Raw genomic sequence first — 27,226 nt, 5'->3', positions numbered from 1 at the left:
GACATTTGGACCCCACATACTCCAGCTCCCTCCTCTCCAAAACCTCCTTTCAGGTAGTTGTAGACAGCAATGAGGTCTCCCCTCAGCCTCCTCTTCTCCAGGCTAAACAACCCCAGCTCTCTCAGCCGCTCCTCATAAGACTTCATTGCTCTTCTCTGGACTCGCTCCAGAGCCTCAACATCCTTCTTGTGGTGAGGGGCTCAGAACTGAACACAGGATTTGAGGTGCCGTCTCACCAGTGCCGAGCACAGAGGGAGAATAACCTCCCTGGACCTGCTGGTCACACCGTTTCTGATACAAGCCAAGACGCCATTGGCCTTCTTGGCCACCTGGGCACACTGCTGGCTCACGTTGACTAACACCCCAGGTCCTTCTCCTCCAGGCAGCTTTCTAGCCACTCTTCTCCTAGCCTGTAGCACCCCAAGTGCAGGACCTGGCATTTGACCTTGTTAAACTTGCCACATCTAAAGCAAATGCTGATCATATACTTACCCATGGCCACAAAACATCACTTGTTCGGAACCAGGCTGCTCTCTCCTTAATATTTTCCACCATGGTTTTTGCATACAGATGGATGTTTGCATCTGTAACAGGGAGACTCATGTTTGGATAAACGCCGTCTTTGGGTGGATCTGGGAAAACTGCAATTCCATTCCAGTAAAATCCTGATCTAAGTAGAAGGAGAAAGCAATAGGCTGCAAACAGGATTTATTCAACTAGGAAAAACACTTAAAAAGGTGCTGGGTTAAAATGGAGACACACAGAGAATAATTTGCAAAGAAAATTAGTTTATATTCATTGCTAGTATTTAGGTTTTAGTGTTAATTTGGGGGTGAAGGTAAGCAGAAGGTTGCCCAGCTTTCTTTTTGCACTGTGCAACTTTCCAAGTCCCTGCTGCTTTCTGGCACAGAACAAAGAAATCATAGGACAAACCAGAAAGCTTTCTAACAATGAGGATATTCCCCCAAGTAGATGTCACTTATAAGAAGCATTTTACTGCATCAGCCAGTGAGCAAAATAAAGTTTTCAAAAGCTCTCAGATTTTTTTTCACAAAGTAAATGGAAAATGTTAGCCCCTCTAATTTATACACAGATAATATACACAGTCTCAGCCCAATATAAAGCTGAAAATCTCCCATAGAAAATTGATTAGCAATATATTGAGCTTCCTGGAGTTTTTAAACCTTAACTTTCCAGGTGGAGAAACAAAAATGCAGTCCTATTTTGGATATTTTCTGTTTACAGCAACTGGTTTGTGTTCCAACCTGCATTCTAAGCCTCCTAGAAAACATTAATTCTAAAGCCTGAAAATATTTTGAAGTACTTTTAATGCCTGTCAGTAGAAAGTGAGCATTCAATTGTTAGGTACTGAGCACACTGGTGGGGAGATGGGGCTGCTTAATAATCCTAACTCAGACCTATAGAGTGCAGACATCTCCTTGACCTACTGCAGGTCAGGAGAAAGCAGTACAATACTGTTGAAAAAAAATAGCCAAGGAAAATGCTTACAACTCCAACAATACAAACTCTCAGAAGTGATCAATATCTCTGCCTAATTAGGGAATCTTCAGACCTGTTTGAAAAAGGTAATTGTGATGGGGTACAGTAGCTGTATTGATCCATAACATGGGTAAAGATCTCCTGTCTTTCAGATAAGGAAGGAGAGCCTTGCCATACAAACTGAAGCTTCTGGAAAACAAGAAAAGGTAAATAACTGTTATCCTTGATGACAAGTGCAGAAATAACATCACTAATAACTTAAGACTTTAGAGTCTTCGATATATTTCACCATTACCACATGCAATTAGCATGTCACTTTTAGAGAAGAAATACCTACATTTTCTTGCACAGATCAGAGAGATGCTTATCTTAATGTCATGGTTTAGATTACTGTAAGTAGAGGCTGGTAATAGGTTCCTTTCCTAAGGGCATTTTACCTTGTTTTTCTGCATGTCAGTCTTCAGATCATAGTCAATCCGAGAAATAAGGTGAGCATTAAAACCAGACAGAGCAAAAAGAGTTGGTGTTGTAGCTGAAGCTCCAAAAGGATCAACTTGCCAAGAAAACTGAGGTCTAATCCCAAAAGTTTCATACAAAAATCCATGGCCTTCTGCAAAGCAAATTTGTTTATGTTAGGAATACTTTTACAACTTCATTTTATAAATTCAATAGGCACATAGTATTACTGATAAGCACTCAAAGGATGGCTCTGTGTCGCTGTTTTCTAAAGCACTGAAAGTTTTAGGAATTTCATGATTCACAGCATAAAGTTTCACACTGACAATATTTATTTTGCGATGTCAAGTATAGCTTACTAACATCATAAAAGATGAATAACAAAAAGGAAATGCAGTGCTGGGAAAAAGCACTTAGATACAGATTAGGTTAAGGCTAATAGACAGGTCAGAGTCTCTATGAAAACAAGCTGGGGTGTTAGCTTGTGTTTGCTCAAAACACATCACCCATTCTCAGAAAACTTCAGTCTCGTATCAGTGACAAAGGGACAGAGATGCCATCCAGCAAACTAAGCTAATATGAATATGATACTAATTATAAAAAAGGAAAAAAGCCAAAGGTTCATAGCAAATTCAATGCAAGATGTTATTTACAACCATCATTGTTAATTTTGTATTGAAATGAGTGTTAAAAAAAAAAAAAAAAAGAAACCTCCAAACCAGAAAGACCAGACAAACGAACCATTTAAACCATTTAAATATAAGTAAAACAATCACATAAGCAGTAGAGTAGAGTTTACTTGAAACTCTGGTATATTGCAGTAGGTCTCTCATTATTTAAAAAGAAAAAAAAGGAAAAATAAAAAAACTAAAAACACAGCTCTTTATTTCATAATACTAGAATCATGCTCAGATCTACCTGAAAACACAACCATAACTTCCCCTTTTTGGACTAACTCCATTCCAGATTTAACATCATGTTTGAATAACTGAGGTTTCAAGGCATGCCCTTTTCACTTCATCTTTCCCATAGTCAATGTCTTCTCTAGTGAAAGTAGTCACAAACAATGTGTTTATTTTAACTCCTCTGACTGAAGCACATTTTCAACAGATTTTGCCAGGCTCTTCCAAAACACAGCTGGCTCCTGGACAGACACGAGAAGACACAAAACTTAGACCCCAAATGTCTGCGCTGGCATTGTCTTCTCAAGATGAAGTCCACACAGAATGCAAGGATACTTTTTTTTGCATGTATGTACACATACCTAAATGAAGCAGGCTGCTTTCAGGAAAAATACAAGTGGATTTAAAAATATATTAATATTTTTGTTCCTGCTGAACAGATTTCCAAACTTGAATTTTCTTTTTTATAAAAATTACATTTATACACAGAATAAATTATTAAGTTAGGAATAGTGTTTTTTGCAGCTAATGCCAATGAAATAAAAAGCTACATTTGCATTTAACAAAAGAACTCTTCAGTCAATATTAGCCTTTTCTTTGAAGAAGTCTTGGGTTCAGTGTACTAAGCCTATATAACAACCTTTAAACATAGGAGGCAGATGAGAAGAAAAAAAATAATGTTCACCCTCTCTTGGGTGTGCTGTGGTAATTCACTGCGATGCAAAAGCATCTGCTATCCTTATGCTCCTGATGAAAACTGACAAACAAGGAACAAGGCCAGGGGTGCTGCACAGTCAGATTCAGCAAATGATAAAAGTGTTTTCTGAGCCTTTACTCTCCATGTAGAAAGATAACCAGAGTGCAGCCCTGAAACGGGCAGGGCTTCTATGAGCCACGACAGACAGCTGGTGCTAATTCATCCCCTCCAACTCCAAAAACACACGCTATTCCCTTATGGCATATTACACGCATCTATATCAGAGTGGTAGCACGATTTATCCTGTTTCTTTTTTCATTAACCAGATGGAGACAAACCTAAATACTAAAAGACTGTTTAAGCCATCAGATGGACAGGTATAACATACAAATGGCAGGAAATAGAACTTAGAAGATTAAAGCAGAAATAGTCCATGTCTTGGAAATAGGCACCTACTGCTAGCAGAGGCTACTGATAATGATTACAAACAGGGTTTCTTCACCAAACAAGTTTTTCAACTATGTTCAGACAACCTCAGTGACATTCTATGGCCCACATTCTGCAGAAGACTTTGTGCAAACTATACAACCTCCCCATGCTCTGATTTGCTACCAGGTATTTTCTCTTAGAGCATTTCATACTCTATTTCACCATCGCTAACTTCCCAGGAGCTTAAGCTCTCAAACACACACGCATAAAAAAAGGCCTCTGCTCCAAAGGAGTTTATAACTGACTGATTAAATTGCAAGCCAGCTTTCAGTAACCCTTCTGCTTACTGCAGAATGGTTCTGTCTGGTTCTTTTAAGGTAAAGATTTTTATACCGATAACCCACTAGCAAATAAAAAATAAGAGATGCTTTAATCAGTTCTTAAAGAGTAAGAAAATAATAGCAATCTTGTGGCGGAGAAATGAAAAACAAACAAACCTCCCAAGGTTGTAACAATAAAAAATAAAAGTTAAATGCAAATATGCATACCCGTCAACTGTAAAATTTGATCATCAATTAGTGTCACAGCTTCATCATGCATCACTTGCCCTCCAATGACAAATTCCAATCGTCCCTCCTGAAGCAACTGATGGACCTATGATATTGAAATTAATACACAGAGCATAAACATTATTTCAGTCTCACTCAAAAAGGCTGCAAATTCATTTCAGATCACAGTGTATTACCTAGACATGACAGTTGTTAAGAAGGAATCCAGGACAAAAGAGGGTTAAAAGGCTGTCTGTACTGAGTGCTATCAAAAGGAGAAGAAGGAGAAAAAAGCATATTAATGTGCTGCACAACGTATTGATCTACCCAGTTTACACTGAAATCAGGTAGAAAGCATGAAGGATACACTGCAAGGTAGACCTTGACCTTCCGGCACTTCTCAGTAGGGCTGTCACTGCACCTTCACACCATCTAAACATCAGACTTTTCCTTATACACTGCACAGCAGCAACCTAGGATCCTGCCTCAAGGCAACTAGAGCTGGAGGATTGAAACAGAAGATACTAGTGCTTATTCCAAAGCCTTTCTTCTGCCACATCCATCTTGGCTTAGGAAAGGCACCAGGCAGCTGGACAAGAGAGCAATACAAACCCCCATACAAACAGCAGTGGCCAGACTCCTGGCGTTTCTGTTAGTCTGCCACCTCTGTAACAGCCAGGACACCAAGAGCTGAGGAGGGAGACAGAGTGTGCCATCACATCGTCGCTGCAAACACCCCCCTTCTATTTTGTATACATCTACCTTGCCTCCAGAGGATGGACAGGTTGCTCAACTTGTGAGAGACAGAATGCTTTATTAAGAAATAGTTATTTCACATGTATCACGTTACCCACTGCTAACCTTCATTTCTGGTCTCTTTTTCCTAGTTTCAAAACCATCAATATATCACAACTTGTTCAGCTTTTCAAAAGTAAGTTTGTATAAATATGTATTTTAATCTCTATCCTCTCTCTTTTTTTTTTAATCTGTCATGCAGGATGCCAGTTCCAGTGCTATTATGTTTATTTCCCCAGGAACCTTCAGTGAATGCCCCTGTGTCTACTCAGATACTACGCCAGATTGTCAATTTTGATTATAATCATTTCTCTCTTTCACAATGTTGTGAAAACGCCTCAGGGTTCAGCATTCATAAATTAGTTCCATCTGACTGTGGCAACTGATTAGCATGCTGGGAGACCAGATATCAGTTATCTGGTGTGAGCACAGAACTGGTCCTGACCTACATGAAAAGCATCTGTGGCTATTATTCCCCATTTAGGTGGATGTCCAAAAAAAATACCTCTGATCCAAACTTTGGGTCATGGAAATGTTTTTTTACTTAGGTTTTGTGGAACCACTGAGAGGCTGAAAACACAAGAAAAGTAATTCAATTTAAATGATAGCCAACCCTAGGAAAATAAAAAAATAAAAAAAAGAAAACAACATCTCTAATGACAAGCCCTTTTGCTGACCAGAAATGGGGAAAAGGAAAGTGGAATCAGGGAAACAGACACAGCAGTTCTACAAGCAACAGGCTTTTACAGTAGTAGACTCTATCTGTGGTCCATGCAACAACTACTACTATCCTATATGAAATCACCCCTAAAACCAGATAGAAGTGGTTACACATCTTTTTTTCCCCTGCTTAAAGCACCCAGACATAAAGCCAAGATAAGGTGACAGAAATCATTCATGCAAGAAAATATTGTAAAAATAACATGCACTGAGAACTAAGAGGTTCATATCTGGCTGAATACTGCTGCAATGCATTCAGCTTCCACAACTCTCTTGTCTGAATTCTAAGTCCAAGTTCAGCACCCAGGCTGTACCTTCTACTAGTTTTTAATGCTACTGCTCTAACCAAAGCAGATATTACAAAGAAACTTGAAAGAAAACCTGTATTCCCAGTAAAATACTAAATAAAGAAAAACATAGCAAAATTCAAACCTATACTACAGAGCCTATACTACAGAAAATCATTACTGCTAGAGTTCAAGTGGAAAAAGCAGGACAGTAACCAGTGACCCAATTTCATGGCCAAATATTTGGAACTTGCTAACGTTAAAAACATGTCACTTACCAGCAAGCATCAGAGCTCTGAAATGTTATTAGAGATTAAATGTCTGACTCTGGTTTAAGAGGAATTTGGGTTTAATAATTTTAATTTTCAGAGAAGTAAATATAAAGTAACTAGAGAATGGACTAAAACGCATAAAAGCGACAATTACCAGTAATTAGGCTACAAAAATAAAACCTGAATCATACGTACCAGTTTTGCACTACTGAGGTCAAATGTGATACGCATTTACTTTTCAGGAGTCCGCATAACAGCAAGAACAGATATTAGAAACACAGGCATTTAGTTTATATTTGGGTTAGATCAGCATAACATACTTAAAATAAGATCAATCTGGCTTTGAAAGTCAGAGTACTCCTCTGTCCCCACAGGAAGTATTTTCTATGCCTTTTTTCTTTAATGTCCCTATCTCAGACTTATAGTACAGATATCTAATTAAAAACAGACAAGAAAATTGTCCTGCAACAGGGAAGTATGGGCAAATGTCCACAGAAAAACAGTGAACTGCCTATACACAGCAGAACCTCTCACAAAGATTTGTTGCACACAGACTGTAAGCTGTTATTTAAATACTACATATTACAGAAAATTCAGAATTAGTGAAGAACTAGGACAAAACCCCAGAAAAGTTACTTTCTTATACAATGCTTTAAACAAAATGAAATGTAAAGTACTGTAAATAATATGCTGCTGTTGCCTGGACCCTAGTAACAAAATAGACCATGGAGTTCTGAATGAGTGCCTTTGGGAAGCTGCACCTGTACACACTCTGGTTTCAGGGTCCGAGACTTAAACATCTTGCATTGCAATGCAACATGTGACCAGCTGATAGGCTACCAGCCCAGTCTTGGATTTCAGCATGTTTGTTTCATGCCAGAGGAAAGAAGAAATGAAAAATGAGATTTCACAATATCTTTATTAAGAAAAAAAAACAATCCTCAAATTAATGCTTTTCTGACTGAAGAGGATCCCAGCTCATAAATAAATAAACAAACCCAAGAAACAGTTGTTGCTGCCGAATCTACAGTCACCTCTTTGCTGCATTTTCCTTGTTTATAAATGGTAGGATTTTGAGCAGTACTTAACTGGAAAGAAAAAAGGTTTCTTCTTGTGAGCAGAGCTAGGAAGCAGTTTATAAGCTTCAGATGTCTAACAGAATTGGTGCAACCTCTCTCAGAATCATCCACATCTTACCCTAGCACACCCTCAGATAAGAAAGTCACTGATGAAATAAGAATTGTGAAGTGGAAAGAGGCTTCAGTGCAAAGGTTAGTACCTCCTACTGCTTTGAGCTATAGTTGGGGTTTCAACCTCTTGCAACTGCCTTTAGAGGTAATGCCCTTTCATAAGAAGCACCAGATTCAGAGACAGCTTACAGAAGACACAGCTAAAAAGCAAATGGTAAAGCACTTTGCCCCTCCTAGCCCCCTGAAAAGAACACAGGTTCTTTGTTGGCAGGAAGTTTGGCTCTGATACAACTTACGTGCTGCTTGTTCATATCTGTGGCTACTGCATCCCACCAGAGTCGAAAGAATTCCTGCTCCACGGCAATAAATTTGCGCTGCTTTCCTTTCATTAGCTCTTCTACAACAGATGTGTAGACATTTGCTGCATAAGCATGCATACTTTCCTGAAAAAAAAAAATACAGACAATAAACTCTGGTTTGCCCATATTAAACAGGCTACTTTGAACACTCATTCGGCTTGAGGAAAGAGAGATCAAAAACCTCACATTTGCAGCACACTTCCTTTGTACGCTCAGAAAGATCAAATTCTCCTTGGTTACGCACAGCTTGCAGGCCCTTCTGCTCCAAAATACATCCTCTGTCTTGGGACCTGACTAGAGCATAGTGTAGTTTCCTCCAAGATGAGCAGACACCAATACAAGCTTTCCTTTCGGTGTACTGGGAACAGCTTACCCTGCCACTGATCGCTCATCCTAAATCAACGATGCCATGGATGATGAGACATTGCACCAACATAGTTAGAAAATCCACATGCACAATTCATTCTTCCATTTCTGCTCTTCTTTGGATGGTCTGAATTATCAGAATCGCTTCTTCAGAGTATGACCCTGTGCTGTGGGCGCGCACTGCCAGTATGATACAGCGATACATATACTGTAAATTATACTACTGTGCCCTACAAGCTTCAATCAGGAAACCAACTCCATTTTGCTTGATGTTTTAAAATAGAGTAAAATCAAAATAGCAAGCACTATTCAAATGAGTTTGTTGACACAGAAAAATCCAGAGTAAGTATTTGTGCATCTATATTGTCTATGTCATTCCCAAAGCCACTTGTATTCCAAAATTAGGCTTATGGATTTTACCTGGATGCAAACACAACAGCTGTACCCATCAAATAACCTACCACACTGTTATATCCTACAATATGGCATCAAATGAACAATATCACATTAATTTTTAAGTTGCACACATCAATCTATTTGATGTACATTTATCCTTGCCAGAAAAACTTCCGCTGACCAGATCCAGACTTCTACCCTTTACTTAATTTCAAAGTGACATAGACTGTCTAAGGACAACATTTGACATCTTAGAGTTTCCTGCAATGTCTATGTTTTCTCTTAACAGTTATCTGCCTGTTATAGCGGAGATATTTTAACACTAACCATAACACTTACCTACTTCAACTAGTGGTACTTGCTTAAGAATGCACACCACAGTACATATCCATGCATCTAGAAGTTATTTACATACAAATCTCTCACATATCTAAAAAATAATGGGCATGAAATGTAAAATAGTTTTAATTTAGGCAAGTTTCCTATAAGAAAATCACGTTCTGAAATAAGAAGAGGATGATGGGATCCAAATCAGAAATAAACTTTTCCTAACCTCTTGCTTTCAACAACTGAAGTCCAGCTATCTTTGAAAAAATTCTAAAGTGCCATTACAAAAGGGAATTTTCCTATGGAGGAATGGCTCAAAATACTGTACAGCTTACCAGAATAATTACTTGTTCAACCATTTCTAGATCAGCTCTTATGGGCTTTTTAAAATCACAACTACGATTAGATGATTAATACAATGTGAAATTTTAGCTAAGGGAATAGCTTTAAAGTTTTACTAATACTCTACAGTAACGGATACAAATGATTGCTAAGGATTTTTCATTTTTCACCAGCAATTGGCTACAAAAATTTAGGTATCCTAAAATCTACCTATATGCAGCAGCTTGAACCTCCCTTGGCGGAGCCTGAGGCCATTCCCTCTTGTCCTGTCCCCTGTCCCTTGGGAGAAGAGGCCAGCACCCTCCTCTCTACAACCTCCTTTCAGGTAGTTGTAGAGAGCAATGAGACCTCCCCTCAGCCTCCTCTTCTCCAGGCTAAACACCCCCAAAAAAGAAGGCTTGAAGGTTTTGAAGGTTTTCCTTTAAAAACAAATCCAGCAGAAGCATCCTGCGGAACACAGGCACACGCCACCCCGAAGCTCGTGGGCACAGCTCCTAAGCCAACCACGGAGCAGCAGGGGACGGGAGCAGGGGACGGGAGCAGGGGACGGGAGCAGGGGACGGGAGCAGGGGACGGGAGCAGGGGACGGGAGCAGGGGACGGGAGCAGGGGACGGAGCACACCGCAGAGGAGCTAGGGCAGGAGATGCCGATGGGATTCTCCGCAGCCCCCCAGCACCCTGCTCCGGCTCCAGGTCGTTTCTCGAGCCTGGAAGCCCACAGCGAGCTCCCGATCCGCCCCTCGGGTGCCGCCCCGCCCGCCGCCCCGCGCTCCCCCCCCCCGCCGGCGCCGCAGGGTCCCACCTGCACCGTGTACACCCAGCCGACGTCCATGTGGCTGTGGGCGACCACGAAGGCCCGCAGCTCCCCGCGGCCGGCGGCCCCCGGGACGAGGCTGAGGAGCAGGGGCAGCAGGAAGAACGGAGGGTCCATGGCCCCACCGGAGGGCTCCCCGCGGCCCTTCCGCGTCCCGGCGTCCCGGCGCCGCCTCCCGGCACCGCAACCACGGGGGCGGCGCCGGGGCGGGGGCAGCCGGAGCTGCTGGCTTATTAAACAGAGGAGAGAAACGAAAACTTGCCGCGGTTTTCCTTTACGGGAGAAGTTTTGAGGGCCTTGGCCCTAGCCCCGGGCCGCTTTGCAGGTGAAGATCCCTACACTGAACTGGTGACAGGGCCGGTTGGAGTCGCATCCCCTGGAACGTCCCAGTGGCTCCTGTGGGTAACTGTGAGAAACGCTCACTGGTTAAATACTGACAAGGACAAAGTCTTCCAAGCAAAGGCAATAGTATTTTAACTTTACAATTCAGCGCTGCATCAGATGCCCTTCTAAAGAAGGCAGAGCAGCTTAAAAAAGCAGTGGGTATATACACTAGTTTTAGACAAATAACCTAAGTCGTCAAAGAATGTTTTATTTTTATAGGTTATCCAACCGTGTCTGGAGATTTCCTTCAGGTTATCTCCTAACCTAAAACAGCTACATCTTACAAAACAACTAAGCATATCAATAAATTCTTGCAACTTTAAGAGAATGTTTATTCTTTCAGGTCATTTATCCATGTCTGGAGGTTGCATACTATCTCTTGATACAAGACAGATTTATATGACAAGGCAATTAAACATACAAACCAGATGCAGCAAAACTTATCAATTAATTCTCACTGTAACTGTGGGGCTGGTTATCATAGAATGGTTTGGGTTGGAAGGGACATCAAAGACCACCTAGTCCAACTCTCCCTGCCGTGGGCAGGGACCCCTCCTAGTAGAACAGGTTCCTCAAAGCCTTATGCAGACTTGCCTTGAACACTTCAGGGAAGGGGCATCCACAACTTCCCTAGGCAGTTCCAGTGCTTCACCACCCTCATTGTAAAAAAATTTCTTCCTAATATCTAATGTAAATCTACTCTCTTTCATCTTAAAACCAGTACTCCTCACTCTACCCCTGCACCCCCTGATAGACAGCCCCTTCACATCTTTCCTGCAGGCTTCCTTTAAGTACTGGAAGACTGCTATGAGGTCTCCCCAGAGCCTTCTCCTCACTAGGCTGAACAAGCCCAACTCTCTCAGAGCTAGATTGCTCAGAGAAAGGTTGAGTTCTGCATCTTGGACAACAACAAATCCTTATGGGTTTTTTGGTTTGGTTTTTTTTTTTTTTTGAGGAGATTCTTTTGAATTGAACACAAATTCTTTACTTCAGGGTATAATAGTTCATTATGGATTATCATCTGAATCTTTAAGGTTTTGAAGTTGTAGCAAGATTAAATTTCATTTTACGTTGTTGACCTTCTGATCCCATTTAAATTGGTTTTATCACTCATCTTATTGCTGCTAGCAAGAGGTAGACCCTGTGCTGAGAACCAAAAAAGGTAGACTCTTCCATCTGCATAAAGTTCTAGTGAAAAGGAAAAATATTCCAACCCATAATTGAAAAATGTTACAGGGTAATACAGCCCAAACAGTCTCCCAAGCAGATCTGTCTGCAGCTGCACCCATTATATTGTTGTGATATTAAAAACCAAAATAGGTTAAACCATTTTTAAAATTTTGACTCTTTACAATACCCCACAGTATAATTTGACTCCCTTGCTTAAGTTTGAGTAAATTACATGTTTTTAACAATGTTACAATCCTGAAATAACAAAAAAAATCATACCAAACTCTTCGCTCATTTCAAACAGTGTAAAAGCAAAAGACATGAGATGAAGGTGGCACCTGCTTCCACCTTCATGTTTGTCTGTTGATTTAGCATTACTAGTTTCCAAAGCTAGTTAAACAAGTCATCTCTCTGAAGGAAACAATCACAAAGGGCTCAAAGAGCGTCCATCTACAAACTTGCACTGAGAAAAGTGAAAGATGAAGTCATACTGGGTTAGCTGGCACTTGAGTGCAAATTAACCCATTGCGATATTCAAGATACTTGCAGAAACACACCACACCCTCAAAATGTGATTTGCATTAACCCCCTCATTTTATAAAGACAAAAAATATGCATGCTGCATTATATACCAAAGTGGGTGATTTTCTTATCATACAAAGTTTATAAATATTTGAAGTCCAAAATGAAATATGCTATGTAAGTCAGTAATATTGAGTTGAGCAGCATAAAATTGCTACATTTCATAAAAATTAAATCTAATATGAATGGATCCTCCCAGAACAGGGCCCTTGGTTGTTTGTTAATATGGTTAGACTAGAGTTTTCTCCAAAGAGAAGAAGCTAAGGCTGGAATATCAAAGTCACAGAATCATAGAATGGTTTGAGTTGGAAAGGGCCTTAAAGACTGTCTAATTGCAACCCCTCTGTCATGGGCAGAGACACCTCCTGCTAGATCAGGCTGCCCAAGACCCCATCCAACTTGGCCTTGGACACTTCAAGGGATGGGGCAGCTACAACCTCCCTGGTCAACCTATTCCAGTGCCTCCCCACCCTCCTATTGAAGAATTTCCTCCTCATGTCTAGTCCAAATCTCCTCTCTCCAATTTATTGCAATTCCCCCTGGTCCTATCACTACAAGGTTTTGTAAACAGTCCCTCCCCAACTCTCTTGCAGGCCCCCTTCAGGTACTGGAAGGTCACTATAAGGTCTCCTCGGAGCCTTCTCTTCTCCAGGCTTATCAACCCCAAATCTCTCAGCCTGTCCTTGTATGGGAGGTGTTCCAGCCCTCTGATTATCTTTGTAGCCTCCTCTGGACCTGTTCCAACAGTTCCATATCCTTCTTATGTAGAGGATTCCAGAAGTGGACACAATACTCCAGGTGGGGTCTCACAAGAGAAGAATAGAGGGGCAGAATCACCTCCCTCGACCTGGATGTTGTGGGGGAAAATGTCAAAGGCTTTACAGAAGTCCAGAGAGATCACATTCTTTGGTTTTCCTGTGCCCACTGATGCGGTTACCCCATACTAGAAAGCCACTAGGCAGGTCAATTTTATCCATGGGAATACCTAGTCACGAAGAACAATCAGTCTGTTAGGTAATTTGCAGGGGGGTGTTAGTATCCCTGTAAGCAGCTGGATGAAGGATGAAGCTTTACTTTAATACAGCTCTGTGATACTGTTTTGGTTTTTTTTTTTCTGCAAATCATCAGCTTAAACTTTTTCAGTTCCAAGAAAGCTGGTGCACATCCAGCAAACATATGGCTTGGAGATATATATATACACACACTGCCTAAATGAACGTGTGTTCTTTTACCTCAGAAGGCATTTTGGTCTTTGTAATTTAGGTGAAGTTCCCAGGAAAGCTTAAGTGTTGGCATTTTGCTTTGTTTCTAAAAGTAGCTGCAAATGTTTGCAGAATGTTCAAACCCATTTTAAACCTATTTTCTTCAGAAATTGTAATTGTTCTTATTCTTTCACAAAGGCTGCAGTGTGACACTGTCTTAGATGCAGTGGAGGATAAACAGAATACTTCTACTAGGAAAAACTGAATCAAATTGATCACAGATTACACACCTAAAGACATCAGGAGAGTCTTCACTTCTTGCAAAAAGGGGATGAATGTAGGTATATCAAGCAGAATTTATGCAGAAAATAATACATTCCTACCATTTACATCCTGTTTCACAAACAGTAAAAAGCTAGATGGAGAAACCACTGTAATCGTGCCATGACAGCTGCCTACATTGATATTTTATCCTCTTGTTGGCTCCTAATCTCTTAGTATAGCTTGATTATAGCCCTTCTGTTTAATTTCTTAAGCTTTTCTCATTTGCCCATACAAAGTATTTGCTCTCTGTGACACGAGCTGTGCTATACCTGGGCCTTTGACACCGTCACCTCTGAAAGACAGAAGATGTAGACAGAATGCTGTCAGCTATAAGCTAAATTAAATAACAAGAAAGCCACCTGGTGAACAGAACAATTTATGTACCTTTTCGTTTCCCTCCTGTCATGGTTTTAGGGTAGATGTCTGTAAGAATAAAGGCATTTATTAATGTTGGTTAGCTCTAGCTGACTGTTTCAGTGTTTTAAAGTTTGCCATTCCAACAAACATTACCCAGCAGAGGCGAAGGTCACACCACAGAGCAGTTAAGCTTACTCGATAATGGGTTTTCTCTCTTATTTACCTCTTGTGGATGCTGTGAGGATGGTTTGTTGATCCACAGGGGTCCACCAACCAGATGAAAACCACTCCCCAGCCTCGCAGTGTACATAAAAACTGACAATTTACATGGAATTTGCAGACTTTGCAGAGCTGGGACAGGCACCCACACACACCAAGCTGGCAGAACCACAGGCCCAGGTGGTGGAGGCACCGTGGAGGGACAGGGCACAGCCAGGGGCTCTTGGTTGGGAGCTCATGACTTCAGTGGAACCACCAGAGGAACCAGAGAAGAGCAATGAAGCTGGTGAAGTGGCTGGAGAGCAATTCTTAAGAGAAGTGGCTGAGGGAAATAGACATAAGGAAGAATTTCTTCATGATGCAAGTGGTGAGGCCCTGGTGCAGGTTTTCCAAGGAAGTTTGTGGCTGCCCCATCCCTGGAGGTGCTCAAGGGCAGGTTGGATGGGACCTTGGGCAGCCTCACCTAGTGGGATGTCCCTGCCCAAGGCAGGGGGATTGAAACTAGATGATCTTTAAGGTCCTTTCCAACCCAAACTATTCTATGAGTCTATGGTTCTATGATAAGGGGTTGTTTAGCCCAGCGGAGGCTGAGGAGACACCTTATCGCTGTCTACAACTGCCTGAAAGGAGGTTGTAGAAGGGTGGGTGCTGGTCTCTTCTCCCAAGTGACAGGCGGTAGGACGAGAGGGAATGGGCTCAAATTGCCCCAGGGGAGGTTCAGATTGGACATTAGGAAAAATGTCTTCACCGACAGGGTTATCGGGCACAGGAGCCGCCCAGGGAGGTGCTGGAGTCAGCAGCCCCGGAGGCGTTTACCAGCCGGGTGGATGCGGTGCTCAGGGATATGGTTTAGCAGCGGGCAGGTACATAGGGGTCTGCCGCTGCCCAGGGTGCTCCCCAGCCCCAGCACCCCCTGCCCGCCCCGCTCCGGGCCCAGCCGAGGCGGCGCCGCCCCCGGGGCTCCGGGCGGAGCCTCCGCCGCTTCCCGGCCTGCTCCCCCGGCTCCGAGCGCCCCGAGGCAGCGCCGCCCGCTCCGCCGGCGGGAGGGGGAGGAGAAGGAGGAGGAGGAGGCGCCCCGAGCTGCCGGGAGCAAAGCGAATAACAATTCAGAGCGCTGAGCGCCTTGCGGAGGGCGACGCTCATGTCCCACAAGCAGGGTATGGGGAAGCGCTCCCCCTTCCCCCGACCCTCCCCGGGCCCCTCTCGCCCCTGCGTTCCCTCCTCTGCCCCTTCCATCCCTGCTCCTCCGGCTCTGCCTCTCCCCTTCGCTGCCCTTTTCCCCTTCTCCCTTCCTCATCCTTCTCCACCCGCTGTCCTCTTTCCTTTCTCTCTTCCTCATCTCTCTCTTCTCATCCCTCTCTCCTCCTGCCCTCTTTCCCTTCTCCCCTTCGTTGCCCTCTTTCCCTTCTCTCTTCCTTATCCTTCTCCTCTTTGCTGCCCTCTTTCCCTTCTCCCTTCCTCATCCCTGTCCACCTGCTGCCCTCTTTCCTTTCTCTCTTCCTCCTCCCTCTCTCCTCATGCTCTCTTTCCCTTCTCCCTTCCTCACCACTTTCCCCTTCGCTGCCCTCTTCCCTTTCTCCCTTCCTCCCCTCTCTGCACCTATTGCCCTCTTTCCCTTCTCCATCCCCATCCCTCTCCGCACCAGCCCCGGGTGCCCTTGCTGACTGTGCTTTTCCTCCCTGCTCAGGCAGCAGCCGCCCGGGCGAGAGCACAGTTGACTGGTGCCTCTACCAGCTCAATGGAGCAGCCGAGTTTGAGGTCTCTGAAGGTGAGTACAGGGATGCTGGGGCGGGACGTGTCCTCTCGGCTGCAGCTCTGGCTGGTGATGTGTGGGGAGACGTGTTTTGGTCGTGGGAGAGCGGCTGTGGGGGAACGTGTTAGCTGCCCAGGGTGTGGGACCTGTGGGTGTCGAAGATGGTGCAGAGGCTTGGCCGTCCACGGGTTGCGTGAGCGTCTAGGCTGGCTTTGGTTTGGTTTGTTGGGAGAAGGCAGGTTTTGCAGCTAGTGGCCTCGGTGCCATCAGTCCCCTTGGCCTTGGCATCGGGAGCCGCTGTGTGAGGATGGCTGAGTAGCACCTGTGGGAAAGTTTTCTGACCATTTTTTTTTTTTTTCTCTCCTCTTAACTTTGAAGAAAGAGGTAACCTGGGAAGTTTTGGGTTTGAATATTCTGTGATCAGAAAAGAAACAACTTTTGGGTGCCAGGGCAAGGAAGTCTCTCATCTGGCTCTGAACCAACCATGTACGATTTTGAACGTGGAGAGTATTTTAACTTAGGCGTCAACTGCATTTCCAGTATGCCAGATGTGTAGCGTGCAGCATCCGTGAGCATGTTTCAGTGTCTCTTTTCAGTGAGTTAACTGGAGCTAGGACCTCGTCTCGATGTCTTAGTCTGTTGGTGTTCTGTGTTTCTGAGGGGGCTGCGTTTACTGTTGAAAGGGCTTAAACTGCATCACAAGTTCCCCTGGACTGGAAAACTTCATAGTACTGAGGAATCTGACACACTGTAATATATAGGCTTCAGGTTAGATAAGAGAAAGCTTTTCAGCACTGAAGCAATAGAATACATGAGGGAGGTAGACAGTGAAATCTCACTCACTTGAGATATTGCAGGTTTGTTTCACAAACATGAGTGCAAGTGATAAAGCAATAAAGCTACAGATCTTGCCTTGGGGCAGGTAGGTAAACTACCTCTTTGAGGGTCTCTCTTAGCCTTATTGTCTGTGATTCTGTGGGATGTGAAGTTTTGTGTTTTTTCTTGAGTTTTGCTGTTTGGAGAAATGATTTAAATCCCAGTGTACTACTAATAAACTACAGCTTCACTAAGGCTTTGGTGTAAGTTTATTTTTCCTCCCCCATATTATTCCATGGTGGTTTATATCTCAAGGTATATTTAATAGTGTGTGTAATTACACATACTTGCGTTCTCAAACATTTCTCAAAATATCTTGTGATTTTTGTGCCTAGGTTTTTTTTTTCTATGTGTGTGAAGCTGAATACCAAACCAGATGTGATGATGATGGGTGGGGGCGGAAATTACATCTGTGTGAGGGAGTGTAATGAGTGAGTGACAGCATTTCTTAAGCATCATAGGATGTTGAAAACAAGCTTTAGGTTGGCATTTACTTTGATTCAAAGATTTGAATGAATAGAATATGCTTCTTAACCTTATTTATCTGGGTAAATGCCAGTGCTTCAGCACTGCTTTGAGAGAATAATGTTTTCTTCACAACAGGTGTTTTATTCCTTTGATTTTTGGGGTAATTTTTTGTCACATGACATAATTTTTAAAATTAGTTTGCAAACCCTGACTTCAGTTCTCTTTGACACTGGCAATTTATGGATGCCCAATGTTAGACCATGACTTAAATGGATGTCTTATGTATTTTCTGTTCTTTACTCAGCATGGGAATGTGAAATTCAGTGTACAGGAAGCACACAAGCTACAGGGTCAAAGTCGTTTGCAAGTAGAAAACCTTGTTTATGTTAATAGGTTTATACATGAATATGAGATGCATTTTCCAGAGTGCATGTTGTCTACTAAATGCCACTGATACCTAGGAACAGATACAGCAATATAATCAGCACATTTTGCAGAAATGAAAAACAGCATTTAAAAGAAAGGACTGCTGTGGCAGGTGGCTTGACCTCTTTTGCATGCCAGTGTGTTGGATAAAGTCCAAACCTTTTTCTTTGCTGAAGTTTGCCTCTAAAATAAATTAGAGAGTCAAATAGAATCCTTAACTTATAATGGATTGTTCCTACGACTTCCAATGCAGATTTTATTCAAGCTCTTTTTACTTTTCAGAAAGGCTACAACTGTTCTAACAAATGGACAGAAGGACTAATTATTCTATATTAAATGTTATTGTGTGCTTATCTATCTCAATATGTATCTGTATAGATAAACGTTTACATATTAATGTTTTAAGTTCAATGAGTCCTCTGGGCACTTCTTGCTGCATTTGCTATTGAGTGCATGCAATGGCCTTGTGGTACTCTGTCAGTTAGACTTCAGAATTGTGTTCTGCAACATTTCTGTCTTAGACTGGGAAAGAAAACGATTCTTTTTCCGAAAATAGATGCTAGATGAAAAACATTCATTTACATAACAGAAAAGTGAAATTGCATATTTCAAATGCAAAGAAAAATAGAGCATAGTAAGTAAAACATCACAATCAAAGCCAAGATAATCATGTTTGATTTTCTTGCTGCTTTGAAACAAAACTCTGTTTCAAATATTGCTACTTCTATAATTAACGGCTAAGTGCAAAATATATTTTATTCATGCTAAAGATCTCAAAGCACTTTGCTCACAGTAAGTGCAGCCTCACAAAAGCTGTATGAAGAACAGTATTAGAGTATCCATTTACAGGCTAGCAAAGTGAAATCGAGAAATTAAGGGTGCGTTTTCTATAGAAGCTTAATGTTAGCTATAAAACAGTTAGTACTTGGGGCTTCTGAAAAGTCAAATGTTATACTGTTTGCCTAGACTATCTAGTGGACTTGTACCAGGACTGCTTATTCCAGATCTTTTGCTTTAAGTTCCAAATCACATTAACTTCTTGCAGAATTTGTATAAGTTGAGGCATGTTTGAAATATTCTATGCTGTGAATTCTAAGCTGGCATTACGCTATTCTAGATAATACTACATTCAGTAATGATTATATGGTTAATGAAAAGATTGGGTCAAAAAATCACATTTTTAGTTTTTACTCTTAAAGTTAACACATCAGAGACCTGAAACTGGTTTACGGTGTAAATTTTCTTTTAATCCATTTTGTAACTTTATGCTCTTATGTGGCTGATGGCCTGTTAACAGTAGTGCTGTGTGAATTGTGATGTAAACTTTCCTGTGACTTACCTTACACTGCTCTAATGTTCTCTTTTATTTCTGAGTAATTTGAGGAGATACTTATTGACATGAATAATGTAATATTCTCTTGTAAAGGTATGTTTGAGTAATGCACCATTTGAAGGAACTAGAAGACTTGCAAATTGATGAATATGAATTTAATCACTGGGAGGTTTACTTCCAATAGCTCTTTATTTACTGTAGTTTTCAATCAGGTACAGTAAGTCTGGATTTGGTTCAGTACTGTCTTCTCCATTATCACATGAATTCCATGGGAAGCAGTGTGACTGCACAGGCTTACAACTGAAGCAATGTCCTTGTGAGTCATGCCTTCAATTAGTAAGGTCTAATTAAACAGGCAGTCTCCATCTGTAGATGCTTTTGCATCTCAGTCCTTTTTTTGGCTGAATGGAACAATTGATTATTTCTTGGTCTCTTACAAAAAGGCATCGTAGCAGCTCTTTTCTTAACATTTCACAGTTTGCTAGTGTTTCTTTAGAAGTACGATCATTTATGAATAGAGGTAGTATTTCCTTGAGGCCTTAATTGGATGGGTGTACTTTACGGTTCTGGGCTCCCAGTTGACCAATTTGGAGATTTAGCAAAGTGAATTGTTCTGTACCCTTCTGGGTTTCTTCAAAGGAAACCATAGTGCTTGGAAGGGACTGGTGGACCCCTTGTCTCACCCCAGTGTGCATTTAGGACACTATGGCTTACATACAGCACTGCAAGGTATGTCATAGTGTCCGTGTGCACCCTAATATACCCTATGATGCCATGTATGTGGATGATACTACTATTCCCATCCTACTTCATACATCCTTGTTTATACATTCATCAACTCCCTGTACTTCATCCCTCATTTTATGGTCACTTATGTTAGTATTTGGTTGGTTACAGTCTGAAAAGTATGATTGTCGTACTATGCTCCCATTACAACACTGTATATGGCTGTGTAAGACCAGATGTAGTAAATTACTCTTTAAGAGAAAATGTGGGTGTTGGATTATACTTCTGCTTGTTGCTGCACTATCTGATGTTAAGTTTCAATATGAAAAGTTCAGCATGACAGACGGAGAGGAAGGATTAAGGTATATAGAAATTAAATTTATTCATATGATAGCTTTTCTTCTAGTGATGCTTATCTACAATAATAGTCAATTTAGTGATATTTTTATTGTTTATGGAGTCTCTGTTTACATATGGCATGGATTTTGTAAGAATCTTTCATTCAAATATTTCTGTAGGTAGCTATGAAAAATACTTCTCGAGTATCAAAATACTGGAAAGTATATGTACTTGTTAAAAGGAAAAGGCAAGTGGCTTATTTACGTTTCTCCTTTGTTTTTTTCCAAATTTTGTATTTGATTAATAGTTGCTTTGATTTTTATGGAGTAAATTAATTGAATTTAGTACAGTTAGGTGATTTCATTGCAATGGTTTATAAAATCCTTGCTTTCTTAGTGTTTGTATTGGAACTTAATGTGGGTACTAAGACTCATTAAATGTCATTCGTAAAACAAATACTTTGTTCGCAGTTTGTTAATTATTTTCTTTTGTAAATATCTACCTGAAGAGGTTAGCTCCTTTTTAGTAACCTGAGAAGCTGTGTTGTTGTTTAGGTGAAACTTGAAAAACAGACTAAGCATTTTTTTTAACCAGGTTTTCAGATTTTTCTGCCCTTTCCAAGGACCCCACCCCATCTCTCTAATATGCTTTACTTGTTTACCTAATTCTTTGATGCTTTGACCAGAAACTGAGGCTCTCATCACATCAGGATGTAGTCTTCAGCCAATTGCCTCTTTATTCTCTGATCTCTTATTGATCCTTTTCTCTTCCTTCCAGTCTGCCTCTTTTTAATTTCTTTATTTACACATTCAGTCGGATTTTCTAGTTCTGTTGATTTCCTCAGTTTTGGTTTTACCTTTCTGATGTCCTCTGTAACTCTTCTCTCTGCAAAAGAGATTGTGGGGGATCTCAGTCCATTGACTGTTGCAGAGTCTGGCAAAGGGGTCTCCCCTCTGTGTTGCTGGAAGTCTGCCATGTGCAGCAGGTGCATGCACAACAAATCTTATCTCTTTTCCCTCTGTCTCTCACTATTTCCAGGTCTACTAGGCTTACCATTTTAGATCATCCTTTCAGTTCCATCCAAATAACTCCTGGCAATATTGACTTTATCTGCACTTGAATGGTCAGAATTTGCTTGGCTTTTTCATTTGGCCGTATCCTTTGGGATACACTTGGTATACATATCATGAAAGATGAAGTCACACTGTTGTGCATCTGATTATGTGGGTATTAGCAAGTCAAAAATAATGCTTTCAAGCTACCTAGTTTAGAATTTAACAGGGATGTTTTTTATGCTCCCTCTTTCTCATTAAATATGCATTGCTTTAATTTATGTAGTGATTTCGTTATAAATAATAACACTGATGAAGTAAGCCATGATTTCATTGGAGCCAAAACTAGCATTTAGACTAATTTTTGTATTTAAGTCAAACGTTATCTTCAGCTTGAGTAGTGATGGACAGTTTAAGGCATATACAGTTGGTTGTGCTTCCAGCTGAGAAGCAAGAAATCATCAGGTTTTCGCAAAGCCACCTCTTCCATTATAGCTCAAGTCAAAAAGCCATAACTTCTCTACGGAGCTGAGTTTTATATAAGGGTAGACCCTACCTATTTTCTGATCTTTCCTATTTCAGTTTATAAATGTGTGCAAATATCACCCAAACTGTCTTGGAGAAAGAATAGCTGACATGCAGAGAAGCTTCTCCTATCTCTGCAGGTTTTTTTCCCTGTATGAACCTGTCAATGCTGAATGAAATTCCAAGCAGATAAGATTCTTCAATTAAGAGTTACAACACAGAAGCTTAACTTCTGCAAACATGACTTCATAAATTGTATTGCAGGCCGTGCAGGTGGGAAAGTGACTTATTTTTAATAGTCCTGTTTATTGGTACTTTCCTGTAAAATGCAGAGATTTAAAGTTGGTATCTTTTCATTTGCACGTTTTTTTTTTTTTTTTTCACCAGAGAATACAAAATGCAATCAAACTATTCAGAGGTTTCCACCACTCTTCTCTCCTAGTACCCTCCTTATTAAAAATAATGGTCAGTAGCTTGCATCCTTATAAGTGTTTGAGTGATCACCTAATGGTATGACAAAACCCCAAAACAGTGAAAGGTGTTATTTACTAGCCAAATTCTCTATCTTACGGCTTAAATTGGATTGTCATCATTTGGTGATCCAGAAGAGGGAGCTACCTCACAAATTTCTATTATAACAATTTTGAACTTACCAAAATCTCTTTTTAAACACTTTATGTTTTTTTCTGGAGGTGTTAGTTTGTTTTTAAGACTAGATCCAGATTTCATGTGGTGCCTTTCTGGTCACTCAGTTCATAGTTTGCTGATTTCTGAGGACATCTTTAGAGACTTAGTTCTTTCATTTCCTTCAGTTTTCAGTATCAGTTCAGTGTTTAAATATCATGTTGATATAATGCTCTAAAACCTCTGTTTGTTATAGCGATTGCAGTCCCTTTTATTTCATTCGCTGGGTGTTTTTAAACAGAATTTTCTGACTAGCACATTGTAGATGTTTCTACGCATGTTCTGTAGCGTGCAGGAAGAACTTTGTGGTGGCTGGCCTTCCTCAGTGCAGCTCAGTCTGAGATGGAGGTGGCTTCTGGGCCCTTGTGCTACCTTTTTCTGTGTAAGTAAAACAGAAAAACTAATGTGCGCACCTTCTTTCTCTCTCTTTCTCTCTCTCTCTCTCTCTCTCTCTTTTTTTTAAGAACTGCAGTGCAATTTAGTGTGAGTTAATGCACCATTTATGGGCTATGAAAGTAAAGGATCATGAGATACAGGTAGAAGGCATTACCACATGTACATATTAAAATTCGTGCTGATGATCAGGACTAGGCTTCTTTGGGCATATTTTAAAATGCATAATTTAGCTAGGTTCTTGTAGTTGTTGGTTGGTGGAAGCCTAGATTGCTACCTGCTATAATGATAGATCTTGTCAAAGCTGTCATACCTCCAGCCTCATTGTTGGTTATTTTGTGTCAAGAGCTGAATGCAGTCATGTAACTCCATTTCCTAAAGTAACTAGAGTATTGAGAAACAGGTGAGTCTTTTTTTTCAGTTGAATAATATATTCCCCGTTTTTTGTCAGTAAGAGCTGAGGAGAATGTTCTTTGTATTATGAAACTTGTCTATTTTTCATCATAAAGAGTGAATACTGCACTTTGCTGCTTATCTCTTTGTGGGTGATCGCCCTTGTATATTTCACGTGAATTTTGAGGTTTTGATGGTGCCTTTTTCTGGAGAGAAATACAGGGTAGTAAAAATCCTTGCAGTGTCTCTGAACGATGAGAATGAAGCATTCAATTTGTTATCAGCATTGAATTCTGCTGCATGTTGTAGTATCCTGCTGTTGAGTTACTTCAGATTTCCAATTAGTAAATCTCTAAATATGCCTGCTTTCAGGAGAATACTACAGGATTCCATTCGTACCTATATGTGCTATTTTCATGTGGTCATGTGGAAACTGCTCTCTTGGAGCATTTAAACATTACATTAAGAAGTTGTGTACAGCATTATGAAATGTAAATGTACTGACATGAAGAAGTCTGTGGCTTATTTTGAGTTATTTTGTAAAATATTTTAAAAAATTCTTGATTTTTATTTTACATGCATGCAAATGTATGTGACACTTTTTCTTCTGTTCATGTGAGATTTGTATAAAAAATCAAAGAAAATTATATTAGACCAATGTACATGTGTCTTTTTTTTCCTCTTCCAGAAGGTTTCAGAATAAGTAAATAAATAAACAAATAATATTTTTCACATGGCTATTATGATTCAAATATATAATGTTTTTAAATATTTGTATGTTCTTAAAACTGTTTGCCTATTTGTATGTTTTTGATTCTTCCATTAAATACAATATCTTTTCAGAACACATAGGTGCCCCATATGTTTTGGCTCTACTTATTTACGAGCGCATTTTACAGAGGCTCATGTCACAGAGAACTGAGTTGACAGTTGGGCTGATTGCAGGAATATACAAAATTGTAACCTCAAATCTTTCCCCACCTCTTCTATTATGTAATTTTTACAAAATATTCAAGAGAGTTTCATTATTGCAGTTGGAACCAGTTTGGTATTGCAGTTAAAGATGATGTATTCAATCCAGAGGCAATTATGTCTAGACACTAGCAGGGCCATTGATTTGACATTCTATTCATAGAGAGGGCATGTGTCATTCAAAAGGGTGTTGTAAAACTATTTAGCGTGGTTGCATTGTTAGAGATGTGTTTATTGTTTTCTCTTTCACACAACTGCCATAACTAATTACCATATTTAATAGAGTCTTCTTGGAATCCCAAACCAAAAATAACACACAGTTCCTTTAGGCAATAATTCTTATATTAATATATCTCTTTTCTTTATACCTAGAATAAATTCCTGTGTTAGGACTAAAGTCAATGATGCAAAGAATTAATGGTTTATTGTTAGATCTGTTTTATGGAGCAATTGTCATCATCTTTGAAATTTTTAACCGAAAGACTCTTTTTTGTTGATCTCTGTTTTTGACCATTAGATAACTCTTATTTTTGAAGGTTCTCTGTTAAACTCTTGTGTTAACGTTGTCATCTCTGTTCTGAAGTTGAATGTTTATACTGGAAATACCCCATGCTTCAGCTTTTGTTTATTTGCAAGAAGCCCTAACTTGGAGTCCTTCATAATGATATGCAAAGTAGATATTTAAAATAAGGATGATCTTGCACATTAAGAATAATTCTTATTTTTCATGCACTACAATTTAAAAAATTCAAAATATGTTTTTTTCCCTTCAGTTTTTTTATGTGAACAGATTTTTTTGTTTCTTAAACTTGGCAAGCTGTTACAGTCATAGCATGCTGTCTCCTCCATTCTAAAATGGGAAAACACAGCCGTTTTTCACTTTGACTGCTTTTCCTGGGTTTTTTTAGAGATTTTGCTCCATCAGAATACTTGCCTTAGTGGAACGTCTACCTTTTCTAAGTGGAAACTAAGAAGACCTTGCAGGTCTGGAGGTCCGTTAAGAGTGCAGCTCTGCATTTATGCTTCTTAAAGGTGCCACTATGCCTCAGGAACTTTGTGACTTTATGTTGCTTTTTGCTTTTTCTCCTCTCCCTGTGCTCCTCCACAGTAATTTAAAAAAACTTACTTAAAATCTAATACCTATGTTGACATTGCAATTGTGCAATGCAATTTATTTAAATTGTAAAATATTGCAACATGAACTTGGTATTTCAGAGTTCTAATCTGATTATTTTAATGGTATAATTTTTCAGTGATAATTCAAACAATACAGAGGTGTGTTAAAGGACTAACTCCCTTTCCCTGATGATGTCAAAACATAAAATGTACTGGTGGGGAAATAGTAAAAAGAGTATCTCACTGTTTGAGCCTCTTGATTCTACCATGAGACAAATCACCTCTGCTGAAGAACATCTCTAGTAGCATTAAGAAGCTGTCTCTCTCCTATGCTGAGGTGGGTCTCTGTAGCAGCTTGTGACCTATATTACACATCAAATATCAGTGCTTAATCATTTTATGTCAGAAATCGCTTCCTTTTACTGTGTGTTCATAAAGTACTCAGAGTGAAGCCTGAGTTGACTTGACTTGCCCTGAGCTGGGCAGTACTGAGTTTGACAGCCCTGTCACGCTTGCAAAGCACACTCACGAAGAAGCTGCAAAGAATCTGGGAAATGTGTGTATATATATCCTCTCATCTAATACCTGAAAGAAAGAATGTACTCAAACCCTGTGGCAAAAAAGTTGAATAAATAAAAGAAGGTTGCAAACCTGAAACTTTTAATGACATCATTGCATACATCTCTTTTTATAGGTACCCTGCTACATTTGACTTGCAGGTTTTGCTTGCCTACATTTTGCCTCTTGTTTATGCATTGCAAGGATGGAGCTCCATTATTCTCTAGATATGGAGCTGCGTGTTGTTTTTTGGTAAGAATAGTTAAATATGTAACCATCCATGTTGGTTCTTTTTTCCCCTTTTCTGGAAAAAAGCAGCAAATGCTTACCTATGTTAATGTAGCATTTGAGTTCAGATGATAGCACAAGTCAAGAAATGCAAAGATATAGTTCCCACAGCAACCATAATTCAAGCACATTGCTGTGAAAGCACAAAAGCCCACACCAAATATCATGTAGGAAACTGCATATATGCAAGTACATGAAGTACAGTTGCTAGGAGAGCCATAAATTTTAATTTCCAGAGGGTTTTTAGATTGACTTTTCATATCTATTGTTACTGTTATTAGTATTTGTATTTAATTGAAACGGTGCAGTAACGAAAAATGGAGGAAAAGGGACCAGATAGGTTAGTCTATCTTTTTGCTTTCTTGTAAGACTCGTCTATCTTTTTGCTTTCTTGTAATGTACCAACAATAGTTTATGTTACTATCTCTGCCTTTTTGTCAGGTTTTCCTTTATTTCTAAGTGAGTAATATTGAATGTGAAATATAATCTGGCCTGCTTCTCTGTCTGATTCTATTTTTTTCCTCTTTGTTTAGCCGTATTCCTGAACTGCAGCTAATGAGGTCTATTTCTTTGCCTACCGAGGATAAATAAACCAGATATTTATCTGCATATAGTCATTCATCTTGTTATTCAGCCACATCCATAGCTTAAGGTTCCATTATAAAATATCTCAAAGCATGTGGAAT

The 27,226-nt window shown here is 40.3% G+C and overlaps 2 protein-coding genes across 4 annotated transcripts in view; one reads left to right on the top strand and one right to left on the bottom strand.

The window, feature by feature from the left end:
- Positions 1 to 10,543, bottom strand: part of MAN2B2 (mannosidase alpha class 2B member 2) — a 29,238-nt gene extending 18,695 nt beyond the window's left edge. The window contains exons 1-6 of one of the 2 annotated variants that reach the window (XM_069856358.1): positions 10,389 to 10,543; positions 8,093 to 8,239; positions 4,533 to 4,638; positions 1,938 to 2,110; positions 1,574 to 1,689; positions 493 to 670 (exon numbers count right to left, since the gene is read on the bottom strand). In XM_069856358.1, the coding sequence (XP_069712459.1) occupies positions 493 to 670; positions 1,574 to 1,689; positions 1,938 to 2,110; positions 4,533 to 4,638; positions 8,093 to 8,239; positions 10,389 to 10,517 (849 nt within the window). In that variant the 5' untranslated portion in view covers positions 10,518 to 10,543. The remainder of the gene's footprint in view (positions 1 to 492; positions 671 to 1,573; positions 1,690 to 1,937; positions 2,111 to 4,532; positions 4,639 to 8,092; positions 8,240 to 10,388) is intronic. The other variant, XM_069856359.1, reaches the window with a different exon arrangement.
- Positions 10,544 to 15,702: 5,159 nt separating this feature from the next.
- Positions 15,703 to 27,226, top strand: part of PPP2R2C (protein phosphatase 2 regulatory subunit Bgamma) — a 196,028-nt gene continuing 184,504 nt past the window's right edge. The window contains exons 1-2 of one of the 2 annotated variants that reach the window (XM_069856346.1): positions 15,703 to 15,795; positions 16,326 to 16,406. In XM_069856346.1, coding sequence (XP_069712447.1) covers positions 15,780 to 15,795; positions 16,326 to 16,406 — 97 coding nt within the window. In that variant the 5' untranslated portion in view covers positions 15,703 to 15,779. Of the gene's footprint in view, positions 15,796 to 16,325; positions 16,407 to 27,226 lie in introns of those variants that run through there. The other variant, XM_069856351.1, reaches the window with a different exon arrangement.

This window comes from Phaenicophaeus curvirostris, chromosome 4, assembly GCF_032191515.1.
Source record: "Phaenicophaeus curvirostris isolate KB17595 chromosome 4, BPBGC_Pcur_1.0, whole genome shotgun sequence".
NCBI lineage: Eukaryota > Metazoa > Chordata > Aves > Cuculiformes > Cuculidae > Phaenicophaeus > Phaenicophaeus curvirostris.
The sequence above is the reverse complement of the archived record's forward strand: the minus strand, read 5'-3'. Positions and strand labels throughout refer to the sequence as shown.